The sequence below is a fragment of the Callospermophilus lateralis genome, chromosome 5 (genome assembly GCF_048772815.1).
Source record: "Callospermophilus lateralis isolate mCalLat2 chromosome 5, mCalLat2.hap1, whole genome shotgun sequence".
NCBI lineage: Eukaryota > Metazoa > Chordata > Mammalia > Rodentia > Sciuridae > Callospermophilus > Callospermophilus lateralis.
The window spans coordinates 110,649,713-110,673,192 of record NC_135309.1 but is presented as its reverse complement, the minus strand read 5'-3'; the positions used below and the strand labels follow the sequence as shown (position 1 = coordinate 110,673,192).

The following is a 23,480-nucleotide window of genomic DNA, read 5'->3' as shown; positions in this document are numbered from 1 at the left end:
GTGGCACAGAGAAGGCAACCCCTGCACTGAAATATGAATGAAAGGCACCAGGCTTTGGTACCATGAAGGACCCACTACAGACATGGAGAGGCCAGGCACCATCTGCCTGCCATGAGGTCAATGAATCCTGAGCACTTGGCTGGGGATGTCCTCGTCTTTTAGGAACTAAAGGATAAAATGTCAGATTTCTGCCCCAGAAATGCCAATTCTGTCCATTCTATCAGGACACAGGGTTGAGAAACAGTTGGAAATGTAGCTCTGGTCAGGGAGATGTGTAGAGCCAACAGTCTAGGGCTTACACTCTGGGGCACCCACACCTGGTCCCTGTGATTTCCATCCTCTGTGCCTCCATGACTGTCACATTTCCTGGGGCACGTTCTCTAGTTCCAAGTGCTCCAGGAAAGCTTGGCCCTGCTGTTGCACACTGTCAGAGTCAAGAGGTGACATGAGGAGTAAAGGAGAAAGCAGAACAAAAAGAAAAGCAGCAGAGCATGTATTACCTGGATGATAGAGGACAGAGGGTCACTGACAGCCACCGTCTCACGGCCCCCTGCCCCCGTAACAGAACACCAGAGGTCCCTTTGCAGCCTCAGACACTTTGCAACAAACGTGCACTGGTTTTAAAGTGAAACCTGAAAATGCCCCTGCCACAGGCTGTCAGAACTTATTTTCTGGGTGGCTTATCTGCTGAGGCTAGAGAGGGGGAAGCTGCTCTAGTAGGTCTGCAAAGACTGTTTGACTCAGTCACAAATCTTCAACTTCAGAAAGGAAACACTCTGGGAGGCAGAGTCCAGGGGAGCAGCAGTCAGCTGACAGGGGTTGCTGAGTGGGCTCTGGAGAGAACACTTGAGCGCACCTGCTCAGGAACAGACTTCCCAGCTCTGGTCTCTAGACCTGAAAGGAATACCTCAGAAGAAAGGAGGACTTTAAAATGAACACCCTTAGAAAGACAGGGCTATCTTTGCTGCTTATACATTTTCTTGTATCTTAGTGCAATTTCCTGTTGAAAACATTCAAAGAAATAGCCACTGTGTGATTCTATTTTTTTTTCTCTTTTCATTTCATCCAAGTACTGTTTAGTAGTCCCTCCCACAAAGACCAGTCAATCAAGAGGCTCTCTCTTCCATCAAAGGTAATCCCAATTACTGCATAGTTCCTGGACTACCTGCGATAGGCTATTACTTGTTTTAAACTTAGAAAAATAATATTTTATGATTATGGGGGGTGAAGAGGAGGCTCAAAATGTGATGAGCAGGTCAATATCAGACTTCTCTTTCTTCATTCCCCATTTCCCCTGCTTTCATTTAAATCTTGCAAAGAGTTATCTGTACCCAGCATAGTGACTTAGTATCTAGCACATGGGAGATACTCAATAAATATTTATTGAATAAGTATACCAAATGACCATGCTCTGCCCAGCTCTCTCCTCCATCCACCCCTGCTAGCCTTAATCAAAAACCTAAAGAGAACCATGAACTATGCCCTTGTAACTCAAAATGCTGGGACTATTAAATTGGGTCTAGGTGTTGTTTGAGAAATGTGGAAGAAAGCCCTGGTAAAGACTCTGTACCTGGTTAGTGAGAGACTATTGACAGAAGGAATGGTCAACTAAGAGCCCCAAGAATAGCACATGAAGAATTGTCACTCCACATCTGAAATAAGGAAGGGACAGGCACTACATCTAGGAGACACTGACAATCTTTTTGTCTATATTACACAGATTATAAGAGAAGCTTTATCCAAAACATAGTCTGTGCTCTGCAGGAACAAAACTGTAAGAAATGTTCAACCCATCTCAGAGTCCCCTAACTGTCTAGATTTCTTATTGTTGTCACAACATGACTGGTGTCTTTGTAGCTTTGATAACTAGACTAAGTTTGGCACAGTATGGGAATTAAAGGGAAACCTAATATACAGCCAATATGGCCCCAAACAACAATATGCCCATTGTCTTTCTATGATTCCAGGTGAAGGCCAAATTCAGACATTTCTAGCTTCAGAGCCTTTCATGCATGAGGAGGTAAGGTATCTTCCTGAGGAAATAGGCAAAGGCTATTTTGATATTAAACAAAAAAATTGGAGAATATCATATTCTGGTTTTGGTTGGCAGAAAAAAATATGAAAGTATTCCCATGGAATGCCTTGGAAATGATCCCAGAGTTTAGAATGTCTCCATGGTACCCCAATCTCTCCACTGGAACCTTATCAATGATATCTTGGGCTCTCTGTCACTACTTTTCTTTTCCTACTTCCCCCTGGATCTCAAGATATTCTGAAAACTACCTAAGGAGTTTTTGGTGAGCTCTGATTTGGTAAGATTTGCAAATGAAGGTAAATTTTCCAATTCAGGTAAAATCACAGAGAAACTCAATTTCTGATGGCCGAGGTCTACTTAAGGCTGTGTTTCAAGAAAGCAGTGGAGCAAATTGTTAGGGGAGCTCTAGAATACAGCTTTTGCAGCACTGTAATTGGAGAGTCTTCTAACCATGGATGTATCTGCTGGGGTAGGTTCTTTTTTCTGGACAGGCAGTGATAACTGTCCAACTGACACTGAGTATTCAGGTTCCCAAGAAGCTGACAGAACATGGGAACTATACTCTCTGTCCTATTCCATGAGTTGTTCTCCCCAAACTTACTGTCTTGTTTATATACTTGATTTCCTAATTTTTCAGTGTATAAACTGAGCTGATTTAGTGCTTATAAGGATGATTTTAACATCAGAAGACAAAGAGATTGAAGCTATTTCTATAATAATGCTGTAGAATCTTAGAGAGCAAACCAGTTCCAGTTCTTTACTCGCTAGATGTGGCAACTAAAGACAAGAGCTGTTCAGTGACTCACATTCTCTCTAGCAAGATCTGCTGGTGAGCTGAGCTTGAACCCATCAATCTTGTCTTTCAGGTGGGGAGTGCAATCAGAAATGACTGTGAGCTGGTGTCATGACCTATTGCCTGCATGCAATGCGGTGCAGAATTTGCAACTTCAGGCAGCTGTTTGTTTGCTTTTCTTACTGAGAAGATTCAGTAGGAAATTGATAGATTCAGTAGGATATTGATAACAATAGGACTTGGGAGCATTCTGAATTTATTGCAAAGAGTGAGAGGGAAAATTTTAGTAAGAAATACAAGAGCAAGTGGGACTGACTGTTTCCTGGGCTTTTATTTTATGCAACCAACTTTCATTTTCCTTTTACTATAAGTGAAATAAGATGGTAGCTGCTTATCTGGATGCCAGCGGTCTGTTACACTGATACAACTGAGAGTTTTGTTTTTTTCTCACAGCTATATTTTAATCTCCTGCTAAATCTGGAACAAGCTAATCAGGCCACACAGCATACTTTGAAAACAACTTGAGTTCTCTCATAGATGCTCAAGGTGATGAATGGTGTGAGGATGCAGAGAAAAGTACATGAAAGATGAAAAAGGTGGTGACCAAGAAGGTTTGTGACCACAGACTGTCCAGGAGATTAGAATAGATCCCTCTTGGGCCACCTGGGAGGCTTGGATTAAGTGACAAGAAGGCCAAAAATAATCCTTTGAAGAAGACACATGGTTTCAGGTCTCATGAAGCAGGATTCTGCTAGTTTATCCCATGCTGACCTAACCCATTGTTCAAATAACATTCTAAACCATGTGCCTAGTAGCTTGGGAGATATGACACATTTAGACCCACAACAGATAATACAGATATTTTAAAACTGAAGATAGTCCAGTAAGCAAGTTAATAATCACGGAAGACTACAAATAGTGATAGCCATGCACACTTCTACTTTTCCTTTGGATAGGTGGACAGAAATACACATCTTACTTCTGTGGTTATTTCTGCATATGCCACATTCAACTAAAAGACCTGCTCATGTCCTTTCCCTCCTTTTTTTTGGGGGGGGGGGGATGGTGGTAGTTCAGGGGCTGGAACCCAGGGCCTCATGCATGCTGGTCAAGTGTTCTACCACTGAGCTATGTCCTCAATCCCATAGATCTTTTTTTTTTTTTTTTTTTTTTTTTTTTTTTTTTTTTTTTTTAATCAAGCAATAGCAAAGTGGAGAAATGAGGACATGGGGGAAAAGACTAATACACAGATTAGTTTCTTGGTTATTTTAAAACTGGTCTTTTACTCTCTGATACTATGACAGGAGGCAAGCAAGGGTAAGTTCTGTTTCTTTCTCTGCTTGTTGGTATCTTTCAGATAAATCATGTCTGGTCTTTATTGATTTTTCTTTCTTCTTGCCACCTTTGCAGTTGTGATTTGAGTGTTCCTGATATATATACACACATACATACACATCCCCAGGGAACAACCCTCTTTCTGCCATCACAAAGACTGAGTCTGCCCCCTCTCCCAGGCTGGAATTGCTGGTGAGGGACAGCCCATAAATGGCTTATGTTAATGAGGACTCTTCCCAGAGTCTGAGCTCCAGGAGGGATCACTAAGAGCCACGGGGTTAGCAGAAAGACCTCCAGGGAGTTGGGACTTCTCTGAATGTAATGGTTAGTGGGAACAAAAGCTTGTCCTTCCAGGGAGGCCCCAGGGCTGTGGCCTTGGAAAATGCCTGTAATAAGTAATAAGGATCACCCTCTAATGAGACAGGGAGAGCTAAAAAAAATTAAAAATTGTTTAAATATGGGATTTATTTCTGGCTGCTAGCCATGGGCTACAAGTCTACAAGGAGGCTTCAGATTTCAAAGAAGATGTGAAAATGGATGAGCTTGGGGGAGGGGTCAGCCAGAGAGATGAGAAGGTCATGTTGCTGACAGCTTGCCCGTGGGAATGTCCTATTGACCTCTTGTGTTCAAGCCCAGGCAGATGCCAGAGGTAAAACAAACAGGCAAACAGCCATCAGGAGATGCTGTCCTTGTCTGCAAGAGAACCCCTCAGGAATGCGGGCGGGCTCTGATCCTACCTAGAGACAGGGCCAAGAGCACAGAGACCAGAGTGCACCAGCCCAAGGGAAACTGGAGGGATGGGACCTATTTTGATAGGGGGACTGGGGTGGGAATGTCCCTCAGAAAAGAGGTGCAGAAAGAGGTTTTTCAAATGACCACAGGTGTGAATTTTTTCCTAATTTATCATTTACAACAACCTAGTTATCCACCGACAATGGTTTCAGGTCTCATTTGAATGAATGGCAGAACAGGTAGGCAGAGTCGGTTTTTAAGAAGTGGCTTTCTGTCCTTGAATCTGATATCTGGTAAGAGCTATGGCAGCTTGGGAGGGCTGGGTTAGGGAAATGGTAAATGAAGGCAAAATGTCTCTCTCTGATCTCTTGACTTTCAAACATTCTGAATTACACGCCTCAGTCACAGACACTATTATGGTCCTTTTCCCTCATATTTTTCCAAAGTTTGATTCATCTTTCTGTCAGAAATCTTGCTTATGCAGCTCCCTCAGATTTTTGCTGCTAACTGCAGAGCTCTTGTTTTTCTTGTCAGCAGTCACCTTAATTGTCCTGCCCAAAGAGCCCCACCCAGCCTCGTTTGGTGCCACATGGTTTTCTTTGAAAGGCTCTGCTGTAACAGCGAGAATTTCAGGGTGTCCTTTTCTAAGTAAACAGGAAGTATCGCTATGCTAAAAAAAAAAAAAAAGAAAAGAAAACCTTCTCCTCAGCAAAAATTCAATAATATGCCAACTTATATTTCCTATTAATGTTGCATTAGGAGCAGAATCAATTTCTTACACAGCACAGTCTTTTTCTTAAGATTCTAAACCTTCAATGAGTGAGCAGAATTCCAGGGAAGGCTGGCCAACTAGGACATTTTAGAAATTCACCCACTGATTTTTTTTTTTTTTTTTTTTTTTTGAGGCAGTAGCATCACAGGAAAGATAACAATGCATGAAAAAAAACACACACACACACACACACACACAACAACAACAAAACCCTGTGCAAAATCACATTAAAGGGGCAAGATGTTATGCGTCTAAGTTTTAAGTCGCAGCAAGAGTTGTGTTCCAATACTTAACCACCTTTCTATATATGAAAATTCTGAAGCCTTGAGTCAGGAGAATTGACGCATCACAGGAGAAAGAAACACACACAGATGGCTTTTTTTCCCCCCATCACATCAGAACCTGGGTTCGTGTGTCAGGCAGACGCAGCCCCACGAGTCCTCCACACACGAGCACAGTAGAAGCCAGAAGGATGGGGATTGCTTTGGTGATGCCAACCAGGGAGCCGAAAATTAAGTTTCCCAGGACGGTTGCTGCTTTGCATAGAGCATTCAAGAAGCCGAAGCCCGTTGCCCTACAAAGGAAAAGAATTATGGACAAGGTTGAGAAAATGATCCTAGCTTTAGACACGTTCTGTAATAGTAATTTTCAATGCTCTTTAAGTAGATGGTGTTGAGTGTCATTGGAGCAAATAATTAAATGCTTGTTAGCAAATCAGGATAGAGAAACCCAGCTGTTGGTATTGTTCTATCAGGCCCCCTGTTGACTTTCTTACCTTCTCTATTGATTCTTTTTCTGACCATAGGTTCCAATTTATCATGGACAACAAGAGAAGGGGAATTTCAGGAGTCTCTTTTCTCTTGGCCCAATGGTGTTGGAAGAAAGGGTCTCTTATATCAAAGTTAATCTTACCCCATTCAAATCCTTCTCTCAGGAAAAACAGAGTCATGAAGCACACAGTTCATCAGAGAGGCAGCTCACCTCTGGGGAGTGTGGAGTTTGGGCCACCTCCCTCTGACCCCAGGCAAGAAGTGGAAATCCAGGGTTAGGGAAATTGAGCAGGTTCTCATCTTATCACAAAAATGACACATTATTTTGTTTTGTAAATTCCCATAATTTCAGAGATATCTGTATTTAAAAGGAAACTTAATTTCATTCCAGAATTGAAGTGTATGACAATATATTTCTTTTTACTCCCTTCTTTTCTCTTAGCTAAATCAATTTAAATAATTGAGGCCCAGTGAATTTTCAAAGAAAATCAGGGATGATGGAGTTGGATCCCTTATCTTTAACTTACTGTGGAGCTGAACTACCATGCATTCTTTCTTTGTTTTCATTAGCAGGCAGAAATGGAACACAGGTTGAATATCACTTATCTGAAATACTGGGGAATCAAAAGTGGTTCAGATTAGGGAGGTTTTGGGATGCTCAACTTCCATCCCTAATCTGAAAATCTGAAATTCAAAGTTCTCCTAAATCTGAAATTTTTGAGCACTATGAATTTTCAGATTAGAAATGTTCCACCAGTACTGAGCTGGGTGGCCTTACTAACGAGCTAGTGTGATATTTCTCCTATCATCAGAGTTCTCTGTGGAAAATCAATCCAAGAAAATATTATAGAAGAGAATCAGATTGTGGGCCTAGAGATCTTGTTTGCTGTCCTTTAAGCTGTGCAGGCATGTAAGAAACAATCCTCTGTTCTTTTTGAATCCCCAAGAGTTCACATATGCTGAGCATATGCTCTATCATTGAGCTATATACCCAATTCCAATGTCCTCTTTCTTTCTTTCTTTCTTTCTTTCTTCCTTCCTTTCTTCCTTCTTCCTTCCTTCCTTCCTTCCTTCCTTCCTTCCTTCCTTCCTTCCTTCCTTCCTTCCTTCTTCCTTCTTCCTTCTTTCTTTCCTTCCTTCCTTCCCCCCTCTCTCTCTCTCTCTCTCTTTTTTTTTTGTGGGGGGTACTGGAGATTGAACTCAGGGGCACTTGACCACCGAGCTTATTTTGTATTTTATTTAGAGATGGGGTCTCACTGAGTTGCTTAGTGCCTTGCTTTTGCTGAGGCTGGCTTTGAACTCACCATTCTATCTCAGCCTCCCGAGCCACTGGGATTACAGGCATGTGCCACTGCGCCTGGCTCTTTCTTTCTCTTTCCCTCTTTTCTTTTCTTTCTTTCCAGTACTGGAGATTCAACTCAGGGGGCACTCTGCCATTAAACTACATTCCCGGGCCTTTTTTATTTTTTATTTTGAGATAGGGTCTCATTAAATTGCCCAGAATGGCTTTGAATTTGTGGTCCTCCTGCTTCAGCCTCCCAAATTGCTGGGATTACAGGTGTGCACCACCAAGCCCGTCCACATCCCACCGTTTTTTTTTTTTTTTTTTTTTTGTACCAGGAATTGAACCCATAGGGACTTAACCACTGAGGCAATATCTAGCCCTTTATACTTTTTTGTTTTGAAGCAGGGTCTTAGGGCTAAGTTGCTTAGGGCTTGGCTAAATTGCTGAGGCTGGCTTTGAACTTGTGATCCTCCTGACTTAGCCTCCTGAGTTTCTGGGATTACAGGTATGCACCACGACATCCCACTTCTTAGTACATTTTTTGGAAAGGATATTTGCTATTAGTCTACATAAATTGAAGGATTTTGCTTTGGTCTTCTAGGTAGAAGATTAAATTTTTTTTTCCACAACTGTAGATCTACCACTGACATCATAGAGAATATAAATTTCCTTCTGACTTCATATTTTGGCTCTCACTGAGTCACATTAAATGAAGGGCATTTTTTTTTTTTAACCACAAAGAGAAATTCATTTTACATGCTGCAAAATGAAGTATTTAATACACACCTTTCTTTGATTGATTTGCAAGTTTGTAGCTGTGGGGGTTTCCTTTTGCAAGTCCTAACAACTACTCATCACTACTTGCATGGTTCCTAGTGGCATTTTCTACAGTGTATGCAGCAGGCTCATAACCTCAGAAATGTATGTGGTTAGTATCCAGCCACCCACTTTTCACACCATTAGAAAGAAATCAAGGCTCCTCCCTTTGCTGTATGAACGCAGTCTCTGTGTTAATGCAGTACCAATGATTTTGCTAGTTAAAAACACATCTAATAAAGGGTAGCTAGCACAGATTTTCTTTTTGGCTAAGAAAGTAAAGTAAGCAGGCTCTTGAAGGGTGGCAAAGTTGCCAACTCCTTGGAATAAGGAAGAAGTGAAATAAAATCTCTGATGGAAAGAAGCAGGGATTTCTTTTTATTTCTTTTTTTTTGGGGGGGGTGGGTGGGTACTAGGGATTGAATTTAGGGTTGCTTAATCACTGAGCCACATTCCCAGTCCTTTTTATATTTTATTTATTTATTTATGCCAGTGATTAAACCAAGGGGCACTTAACCATTGAGCAATATTCCTAGCCCTTTTAAAATATTTTTATAGACAGGGTCTCGCTAAGTTGGTTGCTGAGGCTGGCTTTGAACTCACAGTCCTCCTGCCTCAGCCTTCTGACTCACTGGGATTACACCACATCTGGCTTTTATATTTTATTTTGAGACAGGGTCTCACGAAGAAAGCTTAGAGCCTCACTAAATTGCTGAGGCTGGCTTTTGAACTCCTGATCCTCCTGCCTCAGCCTTCCCAGTGGAGAAACAGGGATTTCTTGAGAAGAAGGTAAGTAATTTTGTATTCCCTTTGTATCTAATTTTGTATTCTTGAAAAAAAGACCTGTAATACCAGTAATTACTAAAACAGCAGGGGGCGGGGAGGGTGGATTTAATATACTAATGACTATTTTCAAATGAAATTGCTGGAGGCTACAAAGAAGACTTGAGTAGAATGACACCAGGGTCACCTCTTCCATCTCCATGGTGATGATGTCATGAGTCTGAGATGTCTTTCTGCTATGTATTTTTTTAAAAATTAATAGACTTTTAAAGCATCTTCAGGTTTACAAATAAAAAGTGGGTGAAAATAAAGGAGAATTTCCATATGCCACAGTTTCCCCTTTTATTTATTTATTGGGTACTAGGGATTGAAACCAGTGGCACTTTATCACAGAGCCAGAGTCTTGCTATGCTGCCAAAACTGGTTTCAAACTTGAGATCCTCTTGCCTTGTTCCTGAGTTGCTGGGATTACAGGCATGTGCCACAGCACTCTATTAATTATACGCATTGCTGTGGTATATTTATGAGAATTGGTGAACCAAACTGATACACTGTCATTTACTGAAGTTCACAGATAATATTAGGGTTCATTCTTGGTATTGTATTTCTATGGGTTCAGACAAGTGTATAATGACGTATGTCCATCATTTTAGTTCCACCCAGAGGAATACTTTCACTGCCCTATTCTATGTGACACTATGATGGTAGACATTCATCCTTCCCTCCATTAAACATTAAACCCCTGGCAACCACGGTTCTCTTTTTCTTTCTTTCTTATAGTTGTAGGTGGACAGCATGCCTTTATTTGTTTAGTTTTTTTTTTTTTTTTTTTTAATGTGGTGCTAAGAATTGAACCCAGTGCCTTTACACATGCTAGGCAAGCACTCTGCCACTGAGCTACAGCCCCAGCCCAACCCAGATATTTTTACTGTCTCCACAGTTTTGCCTTTTCCAGAATATCATTTAGTTGAAATCCTACAATATATAACCCCCTCAGACTGGCTTCTTTCACTTTTTAAAATACTACATTTTTAGTTCTAGATTTTAGAGTCATAAACTACCAACTGTATCTTATGGTGTTAAGATAAACTGTATCCTTCTGGGGAAAATGGCTAGTGTGTTTGTTGCTGATAAGAGATAGGAAAACATTTTTTCTGACATGAAGTCTCTCAATGCTGAAACTTCAGAGTGATCCATGTAGGATTTACACTGGGTTAAAATAACAATGTATTTCCAAGCTATGAACCTCTGGTATAACTTAGAACAAGGTATAAAATGCAGACAGCTACCTCTTTGTATCACTGAAACTGTAACTGAAGAATGGATGACTTCCTAAGATTTCTGGGCAGCAGTAAAGACAGATGCATTAGGAGCATCTGGTATCTCAGGCTTCTAAAAAAGAGAATCAAATTCTTATTTCCTAAGAATCTCCACTTTCATTTCCCAAGCAGAGCCAGTACTTCAGGGGAAAATCTGGTGTGCATGCAAAGCACACAGCCTCCTTAAATTAGGATTGGCATTCAAGAAAATGTGCCTGCCCTTTCCTTGGATAAGTAAATTATTCCTTCAAATATTTGCAGCTGGAGGGTGTGATTTTTCAATGTATTCAAGGCACAGCTGTATTAGAAAAATTATTCACAAAATGACTCTCCCTTGGGTTATCTATTTTTACTACAGTAAGAAGCTTTTAGTTCATTTACTCTCTGTTCTTAATTAAAGTGAAGTTATCCCTTCTGCAGACATGGAAAGCCCAAGTCACCTTGTGCTTATAAAGTCCTTTAAGGGTGGGGAGCTCAGAGCTTGTGGAACCCCCACTCCCTGACTTCTTAGCAGCAGGGTGAGCTCCTGCATTCTTTTCTACAGATGTTTTCCTGCCTTCTCTTAACCAGCAGGAACCAACAGAGAAAAACAGAAAGACCTATTATTTTTCTATATGCTCCACCCCTTGCTTCTCATCTCTCCAGCCATAATCCTTTGTTCTCAATTATAATTATTGTTCAATCTACTTATTTAATCTTTTAAATCGCCCAGGCTGTGCTGGAACTCACGATCATCCTGCCTCAGCCTCCCGACTAGCTGGGATTACAGGTGTGCCTCACTGCATCAAAGGTTTTAAGTTTCTAAAATGTAAACAGAACCCATCGCTGCAGCCAGCCAGTTCCCCATTCCACTGAGGCACTCTCTTCGTGCACCATGGACTCCCTCTCTTTGACATGCTGGTGTGTGAAGCGAGTTGGCTGCAGCACTTAGACTTAGCTGATGGGGGAAGTGGCCACCAGAGTATCCTCTCACTGAGATTGGATGGTGGCTTCCTCTTTGCAGAACTCACAATTTAGCAGGTTCTAGCTTATTTATATTGCTTTATGTTTTAACTGGAGTCTGCAAAAAGGAAACTGCTGGCTACTTGGACAGAGTGAGGATAGCATTGTCCTTACATTCAGGCTTTTTTTGTTTTGTTTTTCCTGACATTAGTGCAGAACCAACCGTGGGTATATTTGTTTGTATTTATTTATTTTAGGTTCCTGGGAAGAAGAAAGGGATGCTGAAAAATGGTAGCACTCCTTAGGGTAGTGCCTGGCACAAGGCAAGCACCATGTGGGTATTCACCACTGTTAAAACACTGGCTAAATATCTGCCCTACCAAATGATGACATTATTAGGGGAAACAAAACTAAACTAAAGGCTACATTTTGAAACACCCTGAACTGGTATGGATTCATACTCTGCTCATCTAATTTACTTATTAAAGTGTAAAATGTAAGCATCTTTTTTAGTCTAAACTTTTGGAAAGGAGCTTTTTCTGAGGAATGTAGCCAAGTCATTGGCAGAAATTATAAAAGGACCCAGCATGGAGCATTGTGGAAAGTCTGAACAGCCCTTACATCAAATATACCTTGTGATCTAAAGATTCATCTGGAAGTTGGTTGTTTGAAATAGAATAAGCCCATTTACCTCACAGAAACAATACTACAAATGAAGGCAAGGTGCCCAGGTTAACTCTTAACACTGAACCCATCTGGCTATTGAACTATAATGCTAAGAGCACCAGATGCCCCTTGGATATTTGAGAATATTTGTCCTTAATATATTCCCAATTTATAATTCTCCTATGCATTTATTCATTTTATAATCATTTGTTAAGTATCTATTACATGCAAGAACTGCACTAGACTCCAGCGACCCCCAAATTAAAAGACAAAGCCTGCATTTGTACTGACAGATGAGATCACGATGAGGCAGCATATCATGGGAGCAGGTGAGTCGGGGGTGATCTCAGACTGGAAATGGGCACAGTTGAGAGAAGGCTTCTCAGAGGGGATGGTGAGAATATGATTTGCCTTGAAGGAATAGTAGGAGTTTGCCTGGTAAAGGGTGGCCTGTGGATAAGTGTCTCTGGTGTCATAATAGTCTCACAGCTCGCTAACTTATCTCATGGTACCCACTGTGGTCTGCCTTAGACACTCTCCAAGGCTTCCTGAGTACCATCCGGCCCCCCTGTCTCCAGTCAAACATGGCTATCACTCCTCATGCAGCTGTTTTCAATCTGGGGTTAGGATGGCAATTTTATTGAGCTAAGGTGCCTAGACATGTATAACCACATCTTCACCTGGTGGCACGGCAATTAAGCTTGGGGGGGAGGGGTTAGAAACTCCTGGGAAGTTTGATGATGTGGCTATTACAATGACTAGGCTACTCCCACAGAGATTCTGGCTTTATTGCTCTACTGGAGCATTGGTATGGTTTAGAAGTTCCAAGTGATTTAAAGGTGTATATTATCTTCCCAGAGATGTCTGCATTTTGGAATTGATTTTCATTTACTGTTACATACTAAAAGAAATTACAAAAGCAAAACATCCACTCTACCCCTCCAACAAATAGGTTCATGTCTGAATTCCTTTCAGCATGCAATTCAGTCATGAATCAGAGGATTTATACAACTTTGCTTTCTGCCTCTTATCAATCATTCATACAACTGTTTGTCCCATGTTGTTTTTGTTTCCATGTTTTATTTAGCATGTAACTACGATTTCCATAACTATATCATTGGCTAATGTAAAAATTTCCAGATTTGGGGTATTATTAATGACACTGTAATGAACACATTCACCTCTATGACTGATTACGTTTGGATAAATTTGTTAGGGCACATCAGGCAGTATAATGTAGCCAGAGGAAAGAGTTCACAGTGTGGAGGAGACTGAGGGTCACAGGGGGTGCTGTGCCCATGAGAAGGAAGGGTCCTACCCAGAGTGTCCCTCCCTACTCCTGCTCTTGGTAAGCTTTCTTGTTCACTCTGCTTAATTCATTTTTTTCCAGGGGCCGTCAGTTTCTCACCTAACCTGAACCATCTCCTTTCCCATCTCTCAGTTGTCTCAGTTGACTTTCCTCCTTGCCACTGTCCCTACTCTCTCTGGCCTGGTCTGTTTCAAACCTGAGCATCTTATCTGGACTCAGCCTTGTGCAGATCTATGTCATGTTTGGAGGTTGGCTGGGTAGTCTTTGTAGTCACTCAGCACAACCCTATCTCAGGACTGTCACAGGAATGCCCATGATACTTGATAAATAAAAGGCTGAACTAAGAAATTTCTTGAGAAGCCTGGGATGGTGGCGCACACCTGTAATCCCATCAGTTTGGGAGACTGAGGCAGGTGGATAACAGGTTTGAGGTCAGCTTGGGCAGCTTAGTGAGACTCTGTCTCAAAATAAAGAATATAAAAGGCTGAGGTTGTAGCTCAGTGGTGGAGCACCCTGGGTTCAATCCCTGGTACCACACATATGCACACACCCAGAAATTTCTCAAGATCTTCCAAAAATGTTGGAGGCAGATTTTTGTTTTGTAATTGGCATTTTAATGAGCATTAGTTGGGTGATGTTTGCTTACTGATGCCAGATAAACTTCCTGTTTCAGGGAAAAATAGTTCCACATTATTAAGTCAGAAAAGACTGAATTCAATTGCTTTCTGATCTTTAGAGAGAAAATTTGCTTTACTCAAGTAGGTAGCATCCTTCTTAATAAGAACCAGATGCTATTCTGTACCCCTGCAAGCAGACTGTGCTTACTTATATACAGGTGGAGAAGGAATCCCCTATTAGTAGTGGGCTGAGAGAATCCCTGGGCCCAAAGCAGCCTCAACCTTCCCTCCATTCTCCACATCATCAAGGGGTTTCCTATTGCTTGTTCCCACTGGAATCAAATATTCACAGACAGGTTGATAATGGGAGCCTTTGTGTCTTATCATTTATCTGGTAAACCTGGCTAGGAAGTGCCAGCCTGGGCCAGGGTCATAATGATAGGGTAAGTAAAGATAGAATGACTGAACACAGGGCAGCAACTTGGAGTTCATCTGAGGCCAAGGTCCATGAATATGACCAGGTGAGCTTCTTAAGAACAAACCAGACCCTTAACCCTGGGAGGGCAGGTAGATAGGTCTTCGCTGAGAGTAGCAGCACTGAGTCAGACATCTGGGTTTGAGGCTAAATGATTCTGGGCAAGCTACCTCCCTTTTCTGCAACTTATTTTCCTCACCTGAAAAGCATGTCCCACACCTGAATTCTCATATACTGCCGTAACTCCAGGTGAATGAATGATATATACTTTTTAAAATTCAGTTGGTTATGGACTATAGTTTTCCTCCCTAAATGGGATCTAGCTTCCCCACTTCCAAAGTAAGCAATTTAGCCTAACTCCTAGAACAATGCTCTTTCTTCCACACTGTTGATGGATACCCTATGAGAAGGGGAACCTGACAGCTGAAGGATCAAAAGGTCACAGGCCATGATGGGAAGAGGGACAGAAAGGGGCAGCAGAGAGAAAACTGGAGACCAGCGCTTCCTCACAAATGAGGAAAGGTAGGTGCATGGACCACTATGTCTCAGCCACTGTGGCTGATGTTCTGGCTTTGGTCAGGATCCCCTGTTGTTACCACAGAGTTGGAAAGCAGATGGGGTTGAGATGGAGGTGGCTGGCCAGGGAGAGTGTATTGACAGAGAGTCACCCTCCTCTTCCACAACTTCTATGGCACTTAGTGTTGACATCTTGCCTCAATCTGAGGCCAGTTCTGGCCCTGGACAAGTCAGCCTGAAAAAAGCTATAAGCTGTAAGTTTTTAATGCCGGACTATTGGAAGTCTAGAGTTTACAGAAAACAAACGAGCACAGCTTCCCTCAGAATTTGCAAGATCACTTGCTTACAGGCTGGCCTTTTGTCCTTTACTCACCTGATCTGAGTTTCTAGCCCATTGAAACTTTTTCTCCTAGCCTGGTATCCCAACCCTGGTGCCTGTCCTTTCTTAGTCCAGGTGTGTGGTCACTCTGAATCTTCTTACCTTGAGGATTCACCCCTGGACTCAACCTCTTGCCTTCTTTGACATATTATTCCTATGTGGGCCCTTGTTTTCTGTTCCTTTTGAATTGAACTCTCCCAGGAGTCTCTAACCTACTGCCTGATTTGGCATCTTGTCACAGCCCAGTTTCTAGAAGACTCATGATATGGGGTGCAAAAGAACAAAGAATAGCTGGTTGTCTCCAAACATGATATGCATACACTACTTGATAGTCCCTATGCTTCTTCAATCTTTATAGCCAGGCCACTCGTCACTGACTTGTGATTCAACCATCCTGTCTGAGAAGCAACTGAGCTGCAAGGCAGGGGAAAGGCTGGGTGACTCAGCATCAAAGCTGGGCCTGTCTCAGGATCCTCTATCACTGTGAATGTGAGTTATGGCCATGGGCCTTTGCCTTGATGCCAGTGAGCAGGTGACTATCTATCTCTACAGTAGTGCCAGTGATTTAGTTTGTCTTAATCTCCAGTGTTAGTAATAAATTTCCTACCCTCAACTTTTCTTCTCCTCCTCATCCTCCTTCTTCTCCTTCTCTTCTTCCTCTTCTCCTTTGTCTTTCCTTTCCTTTCCTTTTTTTCCCCTTGGTACTAAAGGTTGAACATTGCACATGCTAGGTGAGCACTGGGGCTACATCCCCAGCCCTTCTTATTTAATTTTTAAAATTTTGAGACAGTCTTACTAAATTGCCCAGGCTGGCCCTGAACTTGAGATCTTCCTGCCTCAACCTCCCAAGGAGCTGAGATTACAGGTGTGCATCACTGTACTCAGCCATCCTTATCTTTTTTTTTTTTTTTTAATATTTTTAGTTGTTGTTGGACACAATACCATTTATTTATTTATTTATTTATTTATTTATTTATTCTTATGTGGTGCTGAGGACTGAACCCAGCTCCTCACACATGCTAGGTGAGCGCTCTACCACTGAGCCACAACCCCAGCCCCCATCCTTATCTTTTTGATCCATCAGTAGCATCTATCACATCTGATTACTTTCACCTGCTGAACTACTTTCTTCACTTGATTTCCCAGACTTAGCACTTTGATTATCTTTTCTTTAAAATATTTTTTTAGTTGTTAATGGACCTTTATTTTATTTATTTATATGTGGTACTGAGAATCGAACCCAGTGCTTCACACATGCTAGGCAAGCACTCTACTACTGAGCCACAACTCCAGCTCTTGATTGTCTTTTCCTCTCACTCAGTGCTGCTTTCCAATCTCATTAGCTAGTTTCTCCTTGTCTCTTTGACCCCTCTATTTCCTAGTGTCTCAGAGCTGAGTCTTCAAAACTTCCTTTTATCTACTACTTCTCTTTTTGTGGCCTCACCCACCATCATACTGTAAGGCATATCTATATGCTAAAAGAGTTCACATTTTTTATTTCCCACCTGGATTTCTCCTCTGAACTCTGCTCTCTGTCCAACTGCCTACTTAGCATATTTAATAGCATCTCAAACTTCATATGAACAGAACAGAGATCCCAGTTCTGCTTAACTTCCTCTTGCAGTCTTTCCCATTTCTGTAAGTGGCATCTCAGCTTTTCCATTGCTCAGGTAAAACCCCCAAAGTCATCTTGAATACCTTTTCTTCTCACATCTCACATTCCATCTTTCAACAATGCTTGTTGGTCTTGGACATATTTTTAGAATTCAATCACTTCTCACCGCAGTCAGTGGCCCCATGATCTCTTGCCACAGTTGTTGCAGTGACCTCCTAACTGGTCTCTCTGAATTCATTTCAGATCCCTTAAAGTTTGTTTTATTGATTTATTGAAGTACTAGGGATTGAACCCAGGGGTATTCTACCATTGAGCTCTACCCCCAGCCTTTTTTATTTTATTTTGAGACTGTGTCTCACTAAGTTGTCCAGGCCAGTCTTGAACTTGTGATCCTCCTCTCTCAGCCTCCTGAATAGCTGAGATTACAGATGAGCACCACCATGCTCAGGCATAGAATGTATTTTTAACACAAAAGCCAGTTCTCTTTTTTAACTATAAGCCAGATCATGTCACTCTGCTGCCCAAAATCCTGCAACAGATTTTATTTCACTCATAATGAAGACCTCAGTGTCCCTCTGGGCCCATCACTCTTACCTTCTATCTTGCTCATTCTGCTCCAGCCTGCCAACTGGTAGCCTCCACTCCCATCTTGGGGCCTTTGCACTTGCTGTTGCTTTTGCTGTGAAAGCTGTCTTCCAAAGTATCTGCCTGGGTCTCTGCTCAAATGTCACCTTTACAGGGTCTACATCTCCCTTGGCTATCCTATATGCAATTACAACTCTCCTTACCTTAGCAATTTCTATATCCCTATATGGCTTTATTTTTCCCTTTAGCACTCAGCACCACCTGATACACTAATGCCTACTTCATTTATCTAATTGTATTGACTAGTTTTCCCAAACTAGAATGTAGACTCCATCAAGGCCAGGATCTCTGTGTGTTCACTGTTGTGTCTGACTAGGATGGTTTCTGGCACATGGTTTGCATTCCATAAACATCTGTCTTGTGAATTAGTGAATGGACTCTATCCCCAGGATTCTTTCTGGTATCCAACATAAATATTCAAATGCATATTGGACGGCTCCATGTTGAAATGAAAATTCAACATGTCCCAAATGGAACTCAGTATTTTTCTGACCCCAGCTCGAACCTGCTGTTCCTCCTGTGTCCCCGTCTCAACACAGTCACAACCATCCTTTCAACTGTGCAAGCAGAAACAAAATCCTCTCTGACAACCTCTTTTCTTCACCCCGACACTTAATCAAGCACCAAGTTTTGTTGATTTTATTCTTAAAATTCCATGATCATGTTAAATGCTGACTTCTTTTCTTTCCAATCTACACCTTCAGTGTCCTAAGGAGATGCCCTGCCTCCTTTCTGGTCATAAGAGTGAATTCTAGTCTTACCTCGTTTTTCTTCCTGAAACACCTCAAGGGCTCATATAATCCCCATCCCCTTATAATGCAATGTTCCAGCATTTTCATGACCCATTTTGTTTGTTTGTTTGTTTTTGCCTAACTTTGTTAACTTTTTCTTTGCAGAGATTTTCAGGTGATATTTTCTCTGATTGAAATGTTCTTTCCATCCCTTGGAGTGGCTGCCATTCACTATTCTCCAGGCCTCAACTTAGATGTTACTTCTAAACCTGCTCTGATGCGCCAATGCTTTCAGAGCACCATGCCCTTCCCTCACCATAACCCTGACCACACCATATTATAACTCATCTTTACTTGTCCTTAAGCTCTGGAGAGAAATGGACACAAAAGGCCTGTTGAGTCTTTGCATGTTTAACCCAATCTTGATTTCTGCTTTTCAGAGGACCTGAACTCATATGAACAGAAACTTCTGCTTTACCTCAATTGATATTTAAGCTTTCTGACACAGAATAATAGCAGGTTCTCATTTCTGAGGATGAACTTACCCAATTCCTGAGTTTTTCCTTCCTTCCTTCCTCCCTCCCTCCTTCCCTCCCTCCCTCCCTCCCTCCCTTCCTTCCTTTTCTTTCTTTTTTTTTCCTGGTGGTCCACCACTGAGCTACCTTCCCAGTCCTTTTTATTCTATTTTGAGACAGGGTCTCACTAAATTGCTGACCATGTATGAACTTGTGATCTTCCTGCTTCAGCTTCCTGAGTAGCTAGAATTTCAGGTGTGTACCACTATGTCCAACAATATATAATTTGTAAATGGACAAAATACCTTTATTTTAATATGGTGCTGAGGATCGAACCCAGGGCCTCACAGATGCTAGCAAGAGCTCTATCACTGAGCTACAACCACAGCTTGAGTTTTCTTTTTTCAAGCCAAATTTTCCCTCCATAAATGCTCATCCTTCTATTTCATATGGAAAAGGAACAAGCAGCTGATTTAATTTACAATAGTTTCAAATTCATAGTACAACACAAAAAGAATGGAGGCTCTGTGATAGCTTTGCTAACATGGTTTGTTTGTTTATTTGATGTTGGGGATTGAACCAGAGGTGTGCTACCACTGAGCTACGTAGCCAGATCTTTTTGTTTTTGATTCTGAGACAGGCTCTCAGTAAGTTTCTGAGGATGGCCTTGAACTTTTAATCTTCATGCCTCAGTTTCCTGAGTCACTGGGATTACAGGCATGTACTAATATACATGATTGGAGGGGCTTATTTTAAATAAATAGTTTAATCCACATCTGGGTGGGCCTTGTTTCCAAAATGACAAGTTGGTTGAAACAAACCAACTCAGTGCAAGCTGAACACTTGCTTTTGGCTGCAACTTTATCCCCAGGGTGCTTGCAAAGGTAAAGAACTAACACATATTGAATAAATGAAGGAGAAGCTATAAATGGTTTCTTTCAGAGCCCATGTATGTACTTGGGAGTTCACTGAGGGTCTGAATTAGAATATTTCATAAACAGACATGTTTATGAAATAAAGCTTCCTTAGTTTTGAGTGTTCTATAAGAAGATGCGTATAGGAATATATAGGAATGCCGACAGCACTTATGTAAGCTCAGGAAAAGATGTTCCTGAGGAAGAAATAGAAATTAGAATATGGAAATGCAGAAGATATATCCTATTGTGATCAATAAACCAAAGGAATGAAAAGTCAGGGGAGGGACCCTGGATCAATGGCAAATCAATGCCCTAAGTGTCTCAGAATGATCCTAGGGTAAAAATCTTCCCCCTTCATTTCAAAGTCTGTACTATATTCCAGCACAGAGATCTTCCATGGCAACAAAGTGTGAGAGTCATCCATGAAATAGAAAGTAGTAAAAGGCATTTGTCTTAGCTTATGTCAAATGGCAAAAGAAGAATTCCACTGTTCTAATTTAATTATCCAGCTGCTGAGGCTCTACTTAAATCCCTCTTTCTAGCCCTTTCTCTGATATAAGATGTAGTCTGTATCTACACTTAGGACTGGGTGAATAATTTTCCTCCAACAGCAATCTTTTCTTTCTTTCTTTTTCTTTTTCTCTCTCTTTTTTAATAGGAGTGTGTTAGGCGTTCCTTCAATAGACCAGGAAGGTCAACACATATGTGCTAGAGACCTCTCTTGCTTAATGCAGAGCTCATTCAGACACCTGCAAATATAAGGTAATCACCCTTGAAAGACTGACTAGCTTCTCAAAATGTGGGCCAAGACAGGCTATTAAGTTCTAATCCTCACCACTTCATTATAGCTCCCTCACACTGTTAGCCAATAAATTAAGTCATGGGCACAATTAAATTTCTTCCCTGGTTTCACTGCCCTATTACTTCCTATTAGGAACTGTATTCCCCTACATTTTCCTTTTTTTAAATTTATATATAACAGCAGAATGCATTACAATTCTTATTACATATATAGAGCACAATTTTTCATATCTCTGGTTGTATACATAGTATATTCACACCAATTCATGTCTTTATACATGTACTTTGGACCTTACATTTTCTTTTTAAAAGAGGAATGTGGAACCTGTAGCTTTATAAGCATGATATTTTGGGGATTTTTACTTTCTTGGGGATGCAGCAGTTGGGCTTAGTTTTTATCATTTTTCAGTGGTCCCATGGGATTTGGACCACCTCTATCCCAGAGGCTCTTTCAACATACCTCCGGTCTGTGGGGTAAAGTTCCACAGTGACCACATCAAGAGAGTTCCAGGCTGAGATGGTCAGTCCATTGTATAGACACAGCATGCCTATCATCATGGATTCACTGGTGCCAAACCAAAGGAAGAAGCAGCTGATCCCCGAGAGCACCATGGAGCCACCTGCCAACAATATAGATTCACGGTGAAGTGTTTCCTGTCATCTCAGCAGAGCAAGGACTCTTGAGCCTTTGAGAACTCTTAGGAAAACAAAAATCCATGGGAAAGTTGCAAACTGGGTTCCATAAAGCTCCAGTACAAGGGTGTTCACCTATATGAAATTTCATCTCCCTGCTTTCTGAAAGCAGCAAGTATGAAATGCACATGTTCCATTACTCAGTTACTTAAGTGGAAAAATATACATTAGTTACACATAATTAGTTTTTCAGTCTGTTAACTCATGAAAACTGCTCAAATGAAATGTAATTAGACATAACTTTCACTACAATTTAGTCTTAATGAAGGGTCTAAGGGATTTCTCCTCATGGGATGTAAATCTCCAGGGGGAAGGGTACATAGTAGGAAGCAGGCTCTCCCTAGAGTGCAGGGGCAGCCCTTTCCTTCTACATGAAATCGAGGACACACCTAGCATCGTTAAGCGCCCGATTCTGTCCATCAGGAGAGCAGACACGATGTTCCCTGGCAACACTGCCAATGTCCCCAGGAAGTTGACAAAATAAATCCAGTAGGCACTGTAGTCATCGTCAAAGGTAATCTGGCAGCCCGTTTTGTTATGAAAAAATGAGCAGTTTTGAAATTCGCTGTCAATGAATTTATATGGCTCAAAATCTGTAGAAACAACAGAGAAAATTCATCAAGCTCTTACCAGGTATGAGCAACATATCAATATCAGAAAACCTACAATGAATTCAGAAAAAATTAGAGCTGGGCTGACTTAACTTTTCTTCTCCAGGCCAGATCAATGGTTTCTAGTCCAGTACCTCACATTATAAATGAACAGAGGGAGGGATACCTTTGTTGAATAAAGGAATCAATTAAGTTAAAGAGTCAGTTATCTTCTGATTTTCTATAGTTGGCTACTGCAAATGGTATTACTTGCTTAGTCCTTTACAATATTACTTTATTCTAATTATCATGCTACATGAAAGCCATCATTATAGCACTAATAGTTTCCACACTATAATTATAAAAACAATTTGTTTAAGATGTGCATGGATCAACCTTATTATTGCTATTTTATGGGACTCAGAGGCACCCAGGAGAGGGAATTTCCTTGGGTTCCTGAGGCTGTAATTTAAGGTCTACGTGGACGAATCCACTGAGGAATCCACTGAGGTGATTCTCCTTTGAAGGTCATTCTCCTTGTGAAGTTTTTCTTGAACTTGGCTCTAAGAAGAATTGCAGGGGGTAGTAGGTGTTGCTGAAAACCTTGTGATAAACTTGTTATCTTATTTGCTAGTCAAGATTTTCCTAAAAAACCTGGTCCTCTGAGGTTCAATGGGTTAGAGGGTAGTGAAAGACAGCTCTATTTAATAAACAAAGACACTTTGACCCCATTCTCACTTGGAGCCAGGCAAAGCTTCTCTTGTCTGAACACCAAGAAGGCAAGGCTGATCCTCCTGACTGTGACAAGATGTTATTCTGGACTCATTAATAGGATCAATGTGTGAGCATGGGAGAACATGGGCTTTATAATCAGATAAACCCATCTTTAAATATCACTTGTTATTGGTTCTATGATTGTGAACAAAATTATTAAATTTTTCTAAACCTCTGCTATTATAAAAACTAATTAGATAATGAATGTTTGATCACCTGAAAATGGCATATGGTAAAGTTTCAATCAGTGTTGGCTTCCTTTTTTTTTCTGACTTTATTATATTGATTGGGATAAAATATAATATTTGAGCATAGATACATGTTGTCTATATCTGTTACTAGAGTTAATGTATGCTCTTTTAAGCAAATGCCAGATTTTGAAACCAGGATTCCGCAGGTTAGTTCTTTGCTTTAAAAATTATTCACCAAAGGATTTGTGTGTGTGTGTGTGTGTGTGTGTATGTGTGTGAACTTTGAACTTAGGCAAGCCCCATTTACACTAAATCTGACAAAGAAAAACAACACAAGCTTACCTTTGATTCAAACTGACTCAGGAAACTTGTTCATTTACTTTAATCTCCACTTCCCACACAAACCCCTAGCCACATCATCACATGGTTATCACATTTCTGCCAACAGCTGGGCCTTTTGAAGA

General features: G+C 41.1%; 1 protein-coding gene across 2 annotated transcripts in view; it reads right to left on the bottom strand.

Moving 5' to 3' along the window:
• Positions 1-6,057: 6,057 nt before the first annotated feature.
• The window catches only part of Sv2c (synaptic vesicle glycoprotein 2C), a 159,457-nt gene continuing 142,034 nt past the window's right edge, over positions 6,058-23,480 (bottom strand). The window contains exons 10-12 of one of the 2 annotated variants that reach the window (XM_076856088.1): positions 21,851-22,054; positions 21,229-21,388; positions 6,058-6,241 (exon numbers count right to left, since the gene is read on the bottom strand). In XM_076856088.1, coding sequence (XP_076712203.1) covers positions 6,058-6,241; positions 21,229-21,388; positions 21,851-22,054 — 548 coding nt within the window. The remainder of the gene's footprint in view (positions 6,242-21,228; positions 21,389-21,850; positions 22,055-23,480) is intronic. The other variant, XM_076856089.1, reaches the window with a different exon arrangement.